Genomic DNA, 13,292 nt, shown 5'->3' with positions numbered 1-13,292 from the left:
TCTGGAAATGAAATATCCTGAAAGAACAAGTTCTGCTTTTGCTCAGCATTAACTCTTTTATCGTGAAAGCTGAAGTATGACCCACCATTCCTGATACGAATGTCTGAGGCAGAAACTTTACACTTTGATACTTAAAGATGGCAGGTTGCATGGATGGGTGGGTAAATGGTTCTTGAGGAACCCGTCTGGGTATTCCTATCAGCAAACTTCCAGGCCTGATAAAGTAGCTCCTGGAATGAAAAGCGAAAAGCACCTGCACGCGTCTCCGCACTGGTACCAGCCTGCGGCTAGCTGTCCGTCACAAGGTGAGAAGAATCCTAGCTGCAGGCCTCTGCCCTGAGTACTGGCTCATCGGGGAATCGAGGCTCCCATATTTATACCCATGAGGCTAAAAACTTCAGAGCTGCTGGGTTTGCCGAGCTTTGGCCCCAGGAAGAATGAGAACTGGAAACGCTCACGTTCTTTCTCGTGTCCTCCCTTCCACTCCCTCCTGAAGGAGAAAGGGTTCCCTCTGCTCACCCCAACTTGTCTTACCTATTACATTCTTTCCGACTCCGTTTTCTATGGCTAGGCACCCCGAGCTAAAGTCTGAGCAAACGAACATTTTATTAGCATTTTATTTATATTTTTGGAGAGGAGCTACAGTTTCACGAGAAACACTGATTTTTCTCAAACAATAGAAAAAGGTTTAAAAAAAAGAATGTATCGTCTTAGAAGAACAAAACAAGTCTCTTCAGCAAGCATTGGGCCAATTCAGACTGAAGGAACCAGTGAAGCAGAAGGGACGGACGGGAAGTTCAGATTTATCCAGTTTCAGGAACAATGCAAACAGCTTCTTGTCTAGTTCTGTAAGGTTCCAAGTGGACCATCTCAGTGAAACGGTGACGAAGCTGAGAAAGCCAGCCTCCGAGGCCCCATCTGGCTCCTGCATGGGGCGGCTCACTCTGCAGGAGGCTGCATCTGTTTACAGAACTCATCGAACTGCCGCTGCTCCAGCTCTGTCATGACTCTGTTGAGGGCATAGATCTGAAGGGGAGAAAAAGAGCCGTTAGCGGGGGAGGCAGCTGCCCCACCTGTCCTCGGACGCCACCGACGCCACAGGCCGTGGCGTTTGGAAATGCCAGTAATGCAGCAGAAGGGAACCAATTCCACCTGGAGAATCGGGAGAGATGCAGTGGCTTGATCTGGCTTTTACAGGGTCCGGAGGATTTGAACAAGTAGAGACTGGGGAAGGGCCACGAGAGGTGATGGCCAGGGGGCAGTATGATGAAACAAACATAACGGGAAGGTACAGGATGACTTCTGGAAACTTCAACGAGGCCAATATGAAGGATATTATAGAGTTTGGGGAGCTGCAGAAAGTGACAAGTGTGTTGGAGCCTTACATGCCATGCCTCGGCCTCTGGACTTTGGCCAGACTCTGGAGAGCCAGTGAGATTAGTGTGCAGGGAAGCAACCTGATGATATCTCTGCTTTGGGAAAGATAACTGGAGACCATGTGAGGGATAAAGTGGAAGAAGAGATTAGGGGCCACTTATAGGCATCATTACAATAGTTCAGGGAGGAGGTGGCAAGAATATGACGTAGGGTAGGCAGTGGGGATGGAATGAAAGCTGCAAGAGACATTCTCAGGTGAAAGGTCGGGTGTCCACCTCATTCCTCACCTTTCCTTATCCTTGTGGCATCAATCTGTCCACTAAAGAGCAGAAACCTCAGAAAACTTTCCAATTTGTAGAAGGGCAAAATGAAGGAGTGTGTTTGTGTGTAGGTGATATAACTTGATTCATTTAAGAAAAGACAAGAAAGGGGGGAAAAAAGAAACTGAGAAGGGAGACAAATAGAAAACAGAAAATAAAGAGCAGAAAAGGCAACCAAATGTGCGAGGATCACCAACCCTGTGAGATAGTTCTTTGAAAATAGTAGAGAAGATCCTGCAAATCTCTGACATGATTCAGCAAGATAAAAAGGGGTTGACATAAGCAAATATTATTAGAATCAAAAAGGAAACACAATTACTGATATAATGGAGATTAAATGAAAATATTATGAACTTTGTGTCAATAAGTTTGAAAACGTAAATGAAATAAATTGCTAGAATGAGTAAAATGATCAAAACTGACGAAATAGAAAGTTTGAATGATCCTATAATCTTTTCCACCCCATTTTTTTTTTTTTTTTACTGTGGTAAGATCCTATAATCTTTAAGGAAAAGGCGATTCCACAGTGATGAAAACAATTAATAAATCAACAACACAAATGATTCTCGAAAAGCATAATATTGATGGTTAAAATGGTTAACTTTTCTGTTATGTCTATTTTACCAGAATGAAAACAAATAAATAAATAGATCTGAATAGTTTAAAAAAAGAAAAGAAGCTGAGTGAAGAGAGCCAGTCACAGAATGTAGTAACATATATAAATTCAGAAACGTGCACAACTATATATTTGAGAGAGAGAGAGTGAAGGTGAGAGAGAGCAGGAGTTGGGGGGTAGAGGGAGCGGGAGAAGCAGGCTTCCCGCCGAGCAGGGAGCCCAACATGGGGCTCGATCCCAGGACCCTGGGATCATGACCTGAGCCGAAGGGAGGCGCCCAACCTATCGAGGCGCCCCAGAAACGTGAACAAGTAGACAGTATATTGTTGGGCTACAAAATATTATTTGGGGGTACACAGAGAAATACTAAACTAGTGCAGAACAGTAAGGGCATGATCAGCATTAAAATCAAGGAATGAGGGCACTGCTGGTGGGAAGGGCTGGGGACAGGACCAGAGTGGGGCCCGAGGAGCCTCCAAGTTACTGGTCACACTCTATTTTAGTCGGGTGGTAGACACGGGGTGTTGGTTTTATTCATCTTCTTTAACTGTACACATCATATATATGTGAATACACTTCTAATATATATTCATTTGAACCTCTGCTTCATCCATTCGTGCTTTAACGAGCATTTTAATCTGCATGTGACTGAGCTGGGGACTGAGAGGGCTATTAAGTAGCTCCTTGGGGACCTCTAGATCCAGAAGGCAGGCTGGTGGAAGGGAAAATAGAATAAGCAGAGAAAGAAGAGACTCAAAATGGGTCAGCAGACCCAAGCCAAGGAACAGACTTTCAGGAAGGAAAGGGTGGCCAACTGTGTCAAATGCGGCTTCCCAGCCACATGTGCCCTCTCTTCCATTTACTCGTCACGACGCTCCCTCACATCTTTCTGGAATGCGGCGTCTCTGTAGAACTGAATGGAAACTGTGTCTCTTCCTCCCCACGAGGGTCTTGTCACATTCCTATCTTAGGAGATTACATTCCAGGCAGCACAGATAGAGCCAACAGCAGGGCGCTTGTAGGGCAGAGCAAAAAGCAGGAGCCCAAGGTCAGATGTGTTGAGCCCGCAGTCTGCCCCTCAATCCCTGAGTAACGAGAGGTTCTGTGCTTTCAAGTGAGGATAATACCTTCTACGTCACAAAGTCACCTATTTTATATTTACATCTCCCTGCCTTATGCCAGCCGGGATTTACAAAGGTCGGGATGGGAGTAGCAACAATAAGCTTTCATGTGAGGATACCCGTGGTCAACCACGTGCAGGCTGGCCCTGGGCCTGGTGGTATTACATCGCAGTATTCCAATACTGAGTTCCAATATTCCATTTCCGCACGACACCAACAATGCGATCAGTCCTTCCACCTGGAGTCCGCACAATAAACGCAGGCCACCTGCTGGGAAGCACATGGTTCCTGCTGCCTTTTACTGAGGGCTTTCTCTGTGCCAGGCACTGCGCTGAGTGCTTTACACACCACATTTCTGTTCCTCGTAACAATCTTATGAGGTAGATATCATCGCCCTCGTTTTTCAAGGGGGAACTGAGGCACTGAAGTGTAGGGAGCTGAAGCATCCTCTCCAAGGTCCCATGGGAAGAACTGGGGCTCATGATGAACTGGAATTTGGAGTCGGACCAATAAAATCTAACCTGTGGAACCTTACCAGAAGGATGTCAATAAGGACACGAAGAAAGCCCTCCACATCTATCCCTACAGTGTGCACAAAGGACAGTTTCCTCAGGCTGTTCCTTACAACAACCCTCCAACTGCTCCCCAAAGCACAATGCAGTACAATTATCTGGGGGCCTGGATCCAGGTGGCAATGGGGAGGTAAAGGGGAAAATAATTTGTTAGAATCCACGTCTACAACTCTCAAATGGTCTTTTTTTTAATTAAAGATTTTATTTATTTATTTGACAGAGAGAGACATAGCGAGGGAGGGAACACAAGCAGGGGGAGTGGGAGAGGGAGAAGCAGTCTCCCCCACTGAGCAGGGGGCCCGATGCGGGGCTCGATCCCAGGACCCCGGGATCATGACCTGAGCCGAAGGCAGACGCTTAATGACTGAGCCACCCAGGCGCTCCTCAGATGGTCTGTCTTAATCCAAAGGTGGATTTCAGTTTATGGATTAACTCTGAACACACTATTCATTTTACTTATTATACTGACTGTCTGCCTCTCGCACTGAACGCAATCTCCATGAAGGCAGGGATTCTTCTCTGCCTTGTCCACTCGTGTATCTCAAGCTCCTGCAACAGTGTGGGGCACATAGCAGCTCGGTATTTAATGAATGGATCAAATCAACACAAATTTAATGTTGTGGAAAAGAAGTGAGGAATGAGAACTCTCTCACACTTGGTGATGGGAGTAAACACTTGTACAATCTGTTTGACAGCAATCTGGCAATGCCTAGTAAAACTGAAATACACACTGTAATTCTACTTCTAGTCTATATGCTCTACAGAAATTCTAGCACAGGTGCCAAAGGAGACATCTACGTTTTTCACTACAGCAATGTTTGTAGGAGCAAAAAACCTATAAGTAATTTAAATGTTCATCAGTGGAGGAATGGGTAAATATACTAAAGTGGATTCATAAAATGGACTACCGTATCTCTCTCTCTTCCACCCACCCCCATGCTCATTTGTTTTGTTTCTTAAACCGAGAAACAGATTCCTGAATACAGAGAACAAACCGATGGTTACCAGAGGGTAGGTGGGTGGGGGGATGGGTGTGATGGGTGATAAACACTAGGTTTTGTATGGAAGTGTTGAATCACTATATTGTACACCTAAAACTAATATTACACTGTATTTTAACTACTGGAATTTAAATGAAAACTTAAAAAATAAAAATAAAATTGGGGTGCCCGGCTGGCTCAGTAAGATAAGCATCTGACTTTGGCTTGAGTCATGATCTTGGGGTCCTGGGATGGAACCCTGCATGGGGTTCCCTGCTCAGGGGCGGGGTGGGGAGTCTGCTTCTCCCTCTACCTCTGCCCCTCCCCCTGCTCATGCTCTCTCAAATAAATAAAATCTTTAAAAATAAAAAAAAAATAAAATACACTACTGTAAGCAGTGATGAGGAATAAACTAGATTATATTAACATGAATAGTTCTAAACATAATGTAAGCAAAATGCAAAATAAAACAGAATTTTATTAATGTAAAATTTTAAAACACAAAAGAATATTGTATATTACTCAAGGATATCTATTAATATATCTGAGTGTAAAAGCATAAAAAATTATAGTGGATGCCCACAGAGAGGGAAAAAGGGTATAAGATAGGAAATGGACAAAGAGGACTTTAAATTCATATGCAATTTTTATTTATCTAAAAGGCTCCAGGCGAATATGACAAAATATTAACGACTACCAATATGGAGTGCTGAGTACGCAGGTGTTTGTTTTAATATTTTGTTTTTCTGTATTTTAAAATTTCTCAAAAAAGAAACAAATACAATGCCTAGAAAGAGGGAAGAATTTGCAGCAAGCTTTCTTCTGATATTAAATACTAAAATAAAAATACATGTCTGGATGTGGTTCCACATAGGTAGTGTGAACAGTTTAGCTTTTCATTCTCAACCTGATTCTAAGTGTTGATGGAACAAAGAAATACATTTGGTGGATGTAAAGCTTGGGCCTCTACTTCTGGTTCTGAGCAGCCACTCTCCAGGCCAAAGCCTAAACATCTGTGCTAGGGGGTGTCCAATACTTGTCTCTCGCCGACCCCTCCCTAACATGTCCCTTCTCTTTTTCCGTTCTTTCTTCCACAAAAGCTCTGCACCAGGAGTCATCTGAAGATGGTTAGGGTTCTGACACTAACCTGGCATGTGACTCTGGGCTGCCACTTCATCATTCTGCACCTCAGTGATGTCCTCTTAGGGGAACAGCTGTTTTGCCTAGAGGCAAATAGCACTCCCCCCTCACAGCTCTCCTCTCTATTCCAGCATCATCTACAGCAGACTACAGGTATACAGGCCTCCTCCTTAATCTCACCTCTGCTCTTTGTCTTTGCTTCAGCTCCTGCTGGGCTGATTTCTGCTTGGCCTTCTCAACTCTGCTGACAGGTTCTTTAACTTTGGATTTTTCTTTGCGGGTAGGTTGATCCATGACTTGACTTCTGAACACGTCTTAGCTCTGACCTGGATGGTGCAGAAGAGTCTGCCTGATTAACAAAAGAAAGAAAGGAAAGAAAAGGAAAAGAATTTGCAGTCACTGCCTTAACTAATATCCAAGTTCAGCACCCTCCTTTGACCGGCGAGGCAGAGTGGCCCCGTGGAAAGAGCACTGGATTTGGTGGACTAAGACCGAACCCACCGCCATGACCTTGCTGGGTGTCCCTGGGCAAATTGTTATAATATCTATTTTTCTGAAATTAAAAAAAAATTCTGTATTTTTAAATTTCTAAAAAAAAAAAGCAAGAAAGAATAAAACTAATAGAAAGAAGGAAGGCAGCGCAGCAAACTTTCTCTTGATATTAAATACTTAAATACTGAAATAAAATCCCCTCTCCACTCTGAGTCTTAGTTTCGTGTATGCAAAATGGGACAACAACCCCTTCCCCGGCGTGAGGAGCAAGCGAGAGGGCCTGTGACACGTTCCTACACTGCAGCGCGTTGTTCTAACTGCGAGGCCACCGCGGCCCGGCGGGGCGAGCCAGTCCCAGCCTCGGAGCCGGGCGGCGGGGAGGCCCGGGCCTCGCGCGGTCTCAGAGCCAGGGCCTTCCCACCTCTGGCCGGTCGGACAGTTACGGCCCCGCTCGGTCGCAGGGCCGCCGCCCCGCCCGGGCCCGCCCTGGGCCCAAGCCCGGCCCCAGGAGACGCTCCCCCGCCCGCCGCTGCCCTCTCCGGCTGCAAGATGGCGGCGGGCGACGGTCAGCAGTCGGCGCCGGCCCTCCCCGTCTCGGGACTCCGGGACTCCGCCGCGTCGCCGGCAAGGCCCCACGTGGGACACCCCGGCCTTCCCCTACCTCCCGGCCTGGAGTCGCGAGCCCGCCGCGCCTCGGATTGGGCGGGGCCGGGGCGGAGACCCGGAGGCGGGGCCGGGAGGCGGGGCGGTGGAGACCGGCGCGCTCTGTGGCCCAGTCCACTGAGAGGCCCGCGCGTGCGCAGAGAGCATTTCCCGAGCGTGGGCTCTGGGACTGGGGAGCTTTAAACAATACCTTCCCGGGAATGTTTTCTGGGGCAGCTGCTAGGCTTTGAAGGGTGAGATCTGGAACCTGGGACGAGAATTGTAACTTTCTGGGCCTCAGTTTCTTAATTTGAAAAGTGGGGATGGTGATTTGCGCCTTCTTGATTTATGAGCTTGTTAGGAAGACCAAGTGAGGTCCTGCTGGCCGCAGTGTTTTGAAGAAGGAAGTCAGGACAAACGTAAATAATCAATATTAGGTATAGAGAAATGTTCAAGCTCACTGATAATACATCATTTTACAATTACAGTTGTTTTACAATTAGAATTTTACAATTATAATAATTTTACAAATTAAAATACCTGGCTATCGTTTTTCATTTATTAGAACAGGATTGAAGAAAATCTTAGGTAAATGCTTGGACAACAGAAATCTTGTTCAGTCTAATAATAATAACAATAATAACAGCTGCCTCTCTTCGGGGCTTATGATATTCCACACACCGTTCTTAGAGCTTCACATTTATTAACTCATTTATTCCTGTTGACAAATCTGTACAGTAATGTACATGTATAGTGACATGTTATTATCACCATCGTACAGATAAGGGAACAGAGGCACGGAGAAGTTAAGTGACTTGTCCATGGTTACACAGCTAGTAAGTACCTCAGCAAGTACTTCAGCCAGGATTCAGGATAGGACAATGGCCTATCCAGAGGAACACATGTCCTCCAGATCCCTGCTTCTGTTCCTCTAAGAGTTAGGCAAGAATTGAAACAATTGATGGATGCTGAGCAGGAAGTTGTTCAATGGATATGGAGTTTCCGTTTTGTAAGATGAAAAAGTCCTAAAGATCTTTTGCACAAGAATGTGCATATATTTAATACCACTGTACTGTACACTTAAATGAGGTGGGAAATTTATGTTTTTTAACCACAATAATTAAAAAAGCACAACCTTTGACTCAGCAATTCCACTTCTAAGTTATCCTAACTAGATAATCAGAGATAGCACTATTCTTAAGAGTAAGAAACTGGAGGGGCACCTAGGTGGATCAGTCCGTTAAGCCTCTGCCGTGGGCTCAGGTCATGATCCCAGGGTCCTGGGATCGAGCCCCACATCGGGCTGGTGCTCAGCGGGGAGTCTGCTTCTCCCTCTCCCTCTGCCCCTATCCCCTGCTAGTGCTCTTTTGCTCTCTCTCTCTCTAAAATAAATAAAATTTAAAAAAAAGGTAAAAAACTGGAAACAATCAAAATAATTGTAACAGGGGTTGATTAAATAAACAATAGGATGGCTGGCATGGGATTCCATGCAGCCATTAAAATGACATAGAAGAATATTTATTGACATAATAATAAAATATCTTTATTAAATGAAAAAGTTACAAAGAGGAACATACAACATAATCACAGTAATCACAGTACTTGTTTCAAAAAAGATTATGCTATGCGTATGGGAAAGAAGCTTATGAAAACACACCAAAACATAAATCCAGATTATTTTGAGAGTAGAAGGGATTTTTTTTTCTTTTTTAGAGAGAGAGCTCACCGTCAGGAGCAGGCACAGAGGAAAAGAGAGAGAATCTTAAGCAGGCTCCACACCCAGAGTGGAGCCCAGAGAAGGGCTCCATCTCACAATCCTGAGATCATGACCTGAGCCAAAATCAAGAGTCAGATGCCTTAACTGACTGAGGCACCCAGGCGCCCCAAGAGTAGAGGGGATTTTTACCTTCTTTGTGATTTTCTTTATTTTGCAAAATTTCTACAGTGAACACTTATACTTTAGCAAGATTTATACTTTCTTTTAAAGAGAAGAAAGTCTAACAAATGTTGTTTTAAACTTCTATATTAATTTTGGTTGGATTATTGTTAATAATAAACGTGGCCAGATTAGATTGGACTATATTACAGCTGGAAACAGGGCAGGGACCTTTGGAAAGCTTTAGAAAGCCAACTAAAACAGACTGGATATAGGGTATGAAGGAGTGGAAAAGCCAAAGAATATTGGAAAAATAGTGGAGACCCTGATAAAAAAGAAGGTATGCTGAGTTGGCTTGGGAAAGGATTGAGGAAGAGGGTAAGTCAGAGGGGTGTGTGTGCGTGTGGGTGTAAGACAGAGTTAGTTTAAATTTAGAGGGTGCAAGAAGAGTTGTCTAGCTCCAGAAAGGTACAGGTGTGGAGACACTGGTTTGGAACGCTTCATCAGGAAAGTGAGGCTGGGGTCTGGAGGGAGTGAAAGTCCCCTCCTTGTTCTTCCTCTCTGAGTTTATGATTTCTATCTATCCATCTACCTCTCTGTCTTTCTGTCTTTTTGTGACCATCAACAGACTTGGCCAATGTGCACAATTCCCTAGTTGGCTGAGCCAGAGTTTACATTAACATAACTATGGAATATTTTTACAATTGAGCTGTACACCAGACTGATTACTTTTCACTTTATTGAATAACACTTCTCTCCTAGAGTCAAAATTTGCCCTTTTTCCCCCCATTCACTTAATTATGCATCTGTTGTTAATTCTTCCCCCAAATTCTCCATCTGGACTATAAAACATTTCTTGATCTGGTCATGTGAATCTGGTGATCTCTCAGTGTCTTTTTTTTTTTTTTTTTTTTCTTGGAGACATCCTTCCTCGGGCCCATCCTCCTCTCTCCAAATTGTCATCTTGGCCTCACGGTCCAACTATTGTCCTAGGATTTCCCCTAACCACATTCTGGGGATTCCCATCTCTACTCTCCGGTGCCAAATCCCCTGATCATCCATTTGTGGTTTATTCTCTCATTTCAGAAGAGCACATTTTCCGGTAACCTCCCCAGAAGGGGTTCATGGGAAGTAAATTTTTGAAAACTTGTCTGAAAATGGCTTTATTTTCTCTCATACTTGACAGTTTGGCAGGATACGGATTTCCAGATTGGAAATCATATTCTCTCAGAATTTTAAAAGCATTGATCCATTGTCCTTTAGCTTCTCATGTGGCTAGACGCTGGAGAAGTCTGATTTATTCTGATTTCCATCAATGTCCTATGTAATTTTTGTTTGTGAGTTTGTTTTCTGGAATTTTTTAGGATATATATTTTTCCTTCATCTTTGGCGCTCCAAATCTTCATAATGATGTGTCCTGGTAAGTCTTTTTCATTCATTGTGCTAGGCACTCAGGAAATGTATAGGCTTTGGGGAGACTTTCTCTGTGATAGATTTTCTTGTTTTTAAAATCTTTTCTTTCTCATTTTCCATCTCTTGGTTTTGCTTATTCTACTTTGTCAGAGATTTCCCTGAACTTTATCCTCTAGTTCTTCTGTTGAATGTTTTAGTTTCTGCTATAAAATTTTAATTTCCAAGACTTTTTCCTGGTTCTTTGGCTTTCCTTTTGGTAACCTCTTGCTTTGTGTTGTGGATTCAGGACCTTCTCTTCTTTCATATTTCTGAGGACATCAATTGTGATTTTCTGCCATTTTTCTTTTACTTCCTAGTTTGTCTTTGTTGTTTATTTATTTATTTATTTATTAAGATTTTATTTATTCATTTGACAGAGAGAGAGACAGCAAGAGAGGGAACACAAGCAGGGGGAGTGGGAGAGGGAGAAGCAGGCTTCCCGCCGAGCAGGGAGCCCGATGCAGGGCTCGATCCCAGGACCCTGGGACCATGACCTGAGCCAAAGGCAGATGCCCAATGACTGAACCACCCAGCCACCCTGTCTTTGTTGTTTATTTTAGTCTCTGGCTTTGGCTTTGAAGTTGGAGGCTTTCCTCAAGTAATGAGAACAGCTACCATATATTGGGTGTCAAGCACTGTTCTGAGTATTTTACATGTTTTAACTAATTTAATCCTTATGCTACTCTAATGAGGTAGTTACCATTCTTACCGGTAAGGAAACCGAGACACAGAAAGGCGAGGCTCTCACCCAACTCACGGAGCTTAGAAGTGAACCTGAATCTAATCAAACCTCTAGCTTTCCAATTCAGCAGAAATATGAGGGATAGAGAAATAAATTAAATGATACCACTCAAAAGCAATCAGCCAAATCCAGAATGTAGGACGTTGTACAAGACAAATTTCTAAGTTTTACCAACAATCAATATAAAGAAAATTTTAAAAGAAGGACAGAGGGACACTTTAGAAACTTAACAAAATGTAATAATGTGTATCTTGCTTGGATCCAGATTTGAACAAACCACGTGTAAAAAGACATGTTTGACACTGAAAATGTGTGAACGCAGACTGTATATCAAATAATATCAAGGGATTATTGCCAGTTTTGAGAGGTGTAGGGGTAGCGGGATGTATGTAGCTGGGTGTGTGTTTATGTGTACCTTAAAAATTACTGAGGACCCTAAGGAGCTTCAGCTTATAAGGGTTATATTTTTTGAAATTTGCCATAGCAGAAATTAAAGTAAGAAGTTTTAAATATAATTATTACTTCACTTAAAGACAATAATGGGGGGTGGGGGATGAGGTAACTGGGTGACAGGCATTAAGGAGGGCACGTGATGTAATGAGCCCTGGATGTTATATAAGACTGATGAATCGGGGCGCCTGGGTGGCGCAGTCAGTTAAGCGTCTGCCTTCAGCTCAGGTCATGATCCCAGGGTCCTGGGATCGAGCCCCGCATCGGGCTCCCAGCAGGGAGCCCGCTTCTCCCTCCCCGCTTGCACTCTCTCACTGTCTCTCCTCTCACTTTCAAATAAATGAAATCTTTAAAGAAAAAAAAGACTGATGAATCACTGACCTCTACCTCTGAAACTAATAATACATTCTATGTTAATTAATTGAATTTAAATAAAAATTTTTTAAAAAGGCAATACACATAAACACTTGTTAGCATAAACATACGTTAACATAAACATATGTAAACAAAAACACGACATAAACATAACAAATACACATGTTAACATAAACAACACGTTTTATGAAAAACAACTATTTTCTGAAACAAAAAAATTAGTGAGAAGAGTGGCACTGTTTTACATATCTATACATCTCTTAAGTGTCTGGCTGGCTGGGACAGCTGGATTCTCATATCAGCTCTTGCATTTAATCTGCGGCAGGAGGCTGTGTGGTTGAAATGGATGGAAAAGGGCATTTCACTCGCCTCCTCAGATAACTGTGGGTATTCTTCTTTGATACTATAGCCACACTTGGCGAGTGGTAGTTTCTGAAAGGTTACTGCAGCATAGGATCTAAAATCATACCAATAGGGTGCCTGGGTGGCTCAGTTGGTTAAGCGACTGCCTTTGGCTCAGGTCATGATCCTGGAGTCCCAGGATCGAGTCCCGCATCGCAGGGAGTCTGCTTCACCCTCTGACCCTCCATCCCTCTTGTGCTCTCTCTCTCTCTCTCTCTCAAATAAATAAATAAAATCTTTAAAAAAAATAAAAAAAATAAAATCATACCAGTAAACTTTTCTTGTCTTTTTCCCCTCAGCTTTATTGAGATATAATCGACAGATAGGTTTACAACTTGTAAGACTTGATACATTTATATGTTGTGAAATGGTTACCACCATAAAGTTAGCTGACACCTCCCCATCCTGTCACATAATTACCATTTCTTTGTTGTGGTGGGAACATTTAAGATGTCCTTGCTTAGCAACTTTCAAATGTATAATACACCAACGAACTTCTTATACTCTGTTACAGTTAAACCCACTGGTTTATCTTGCATATTGAATAGATCTTTTACCTTTGCATGATTTTTGTCAAGACATGCATTAGCCATTTGGAAGTTATTGGTTCACGGAGTTATGCAGCTCTTTCAAATGTTGACACATTTCATTACACAACATCAAAAAACCACTAATCATTAATGTCACTGCCAGTCTCATGAGAACAATCTTTTTTTATTGGGAAGCTCTCAAGCC

The 13,292-nt window shown here is 43.2% G+C and overlaps 1 protein-coding gene across 1 annotated transcript; it reads right to left on the bottom strand.

Annotated features, from left to right (window-relative positions):
• Nucleotides 1-599: 599 nt before the first annotated feature.
• On the bottom strand, nucleotides 600-7,331 carry SVBP (small vasohibin binding protein). The gene is made up of 3 exons (XM_028123333.1): nucleotides 7,280-7,331; nucleotides 6,307-6,475; nucleotides 600-1,026 (listed from the first exon to the last, which is right to left on the bottom strand). The coding sequence occupies exons 2-3, from the start codon at nucleotides 6,418-6,420 to the stop codon at nucleotides 940-942; spliced, it is 201 nt and encodes a 66-aa protein (XP_027979134.1). The 5' UTR covers nucleotides 6,421-6,475; nucleotides 7,280-7,331; the 3' UTR covers nucleotides 600-939.
• Nucleotides 7,332-13,292: the final 5,961 nt, after the last annotated feature.

Source organism: Eumetopias jubatus, unplaced genomic scaffold (genome assembly GCF_037043125.1).
Source record: "Eumetopias jubatus isolate StellerSeaLion01/CBP00866 unplaced genomic scaffold, mEumJub1_p1.0 scaffold_4, whole genome shotgun sequence".
Lineage (NCBI taxonomy): Eukaryota > Metazoa > Chordata > Mammalia > Carnivora > Otariidae > Eumetopias > Eumetopias jubatus.
The sequence above is the reverse complement of the archived record's forward strand: the minus strand, read 5'-3'. Positions and strand labels throughout refer to the sequence as shown.

Excerpts from the sequence above, each read along its gene's own strand:
- SVBP (XM_028123333.1), bottom strand. The coding sequence starts at position 6,420 with ATGGATCAACCTACCCGCAAAGAAAAATCCAAAGTTAAAGAACCTGTC. Across the intron at positions 1,027-6,306 it reads AGCAAAGACAAAGAGCAGAG|ATCTATGCCCTCAACAGAGT; the intron begins GTGAGATTAAGG and ends TCTCCCCTTCAG.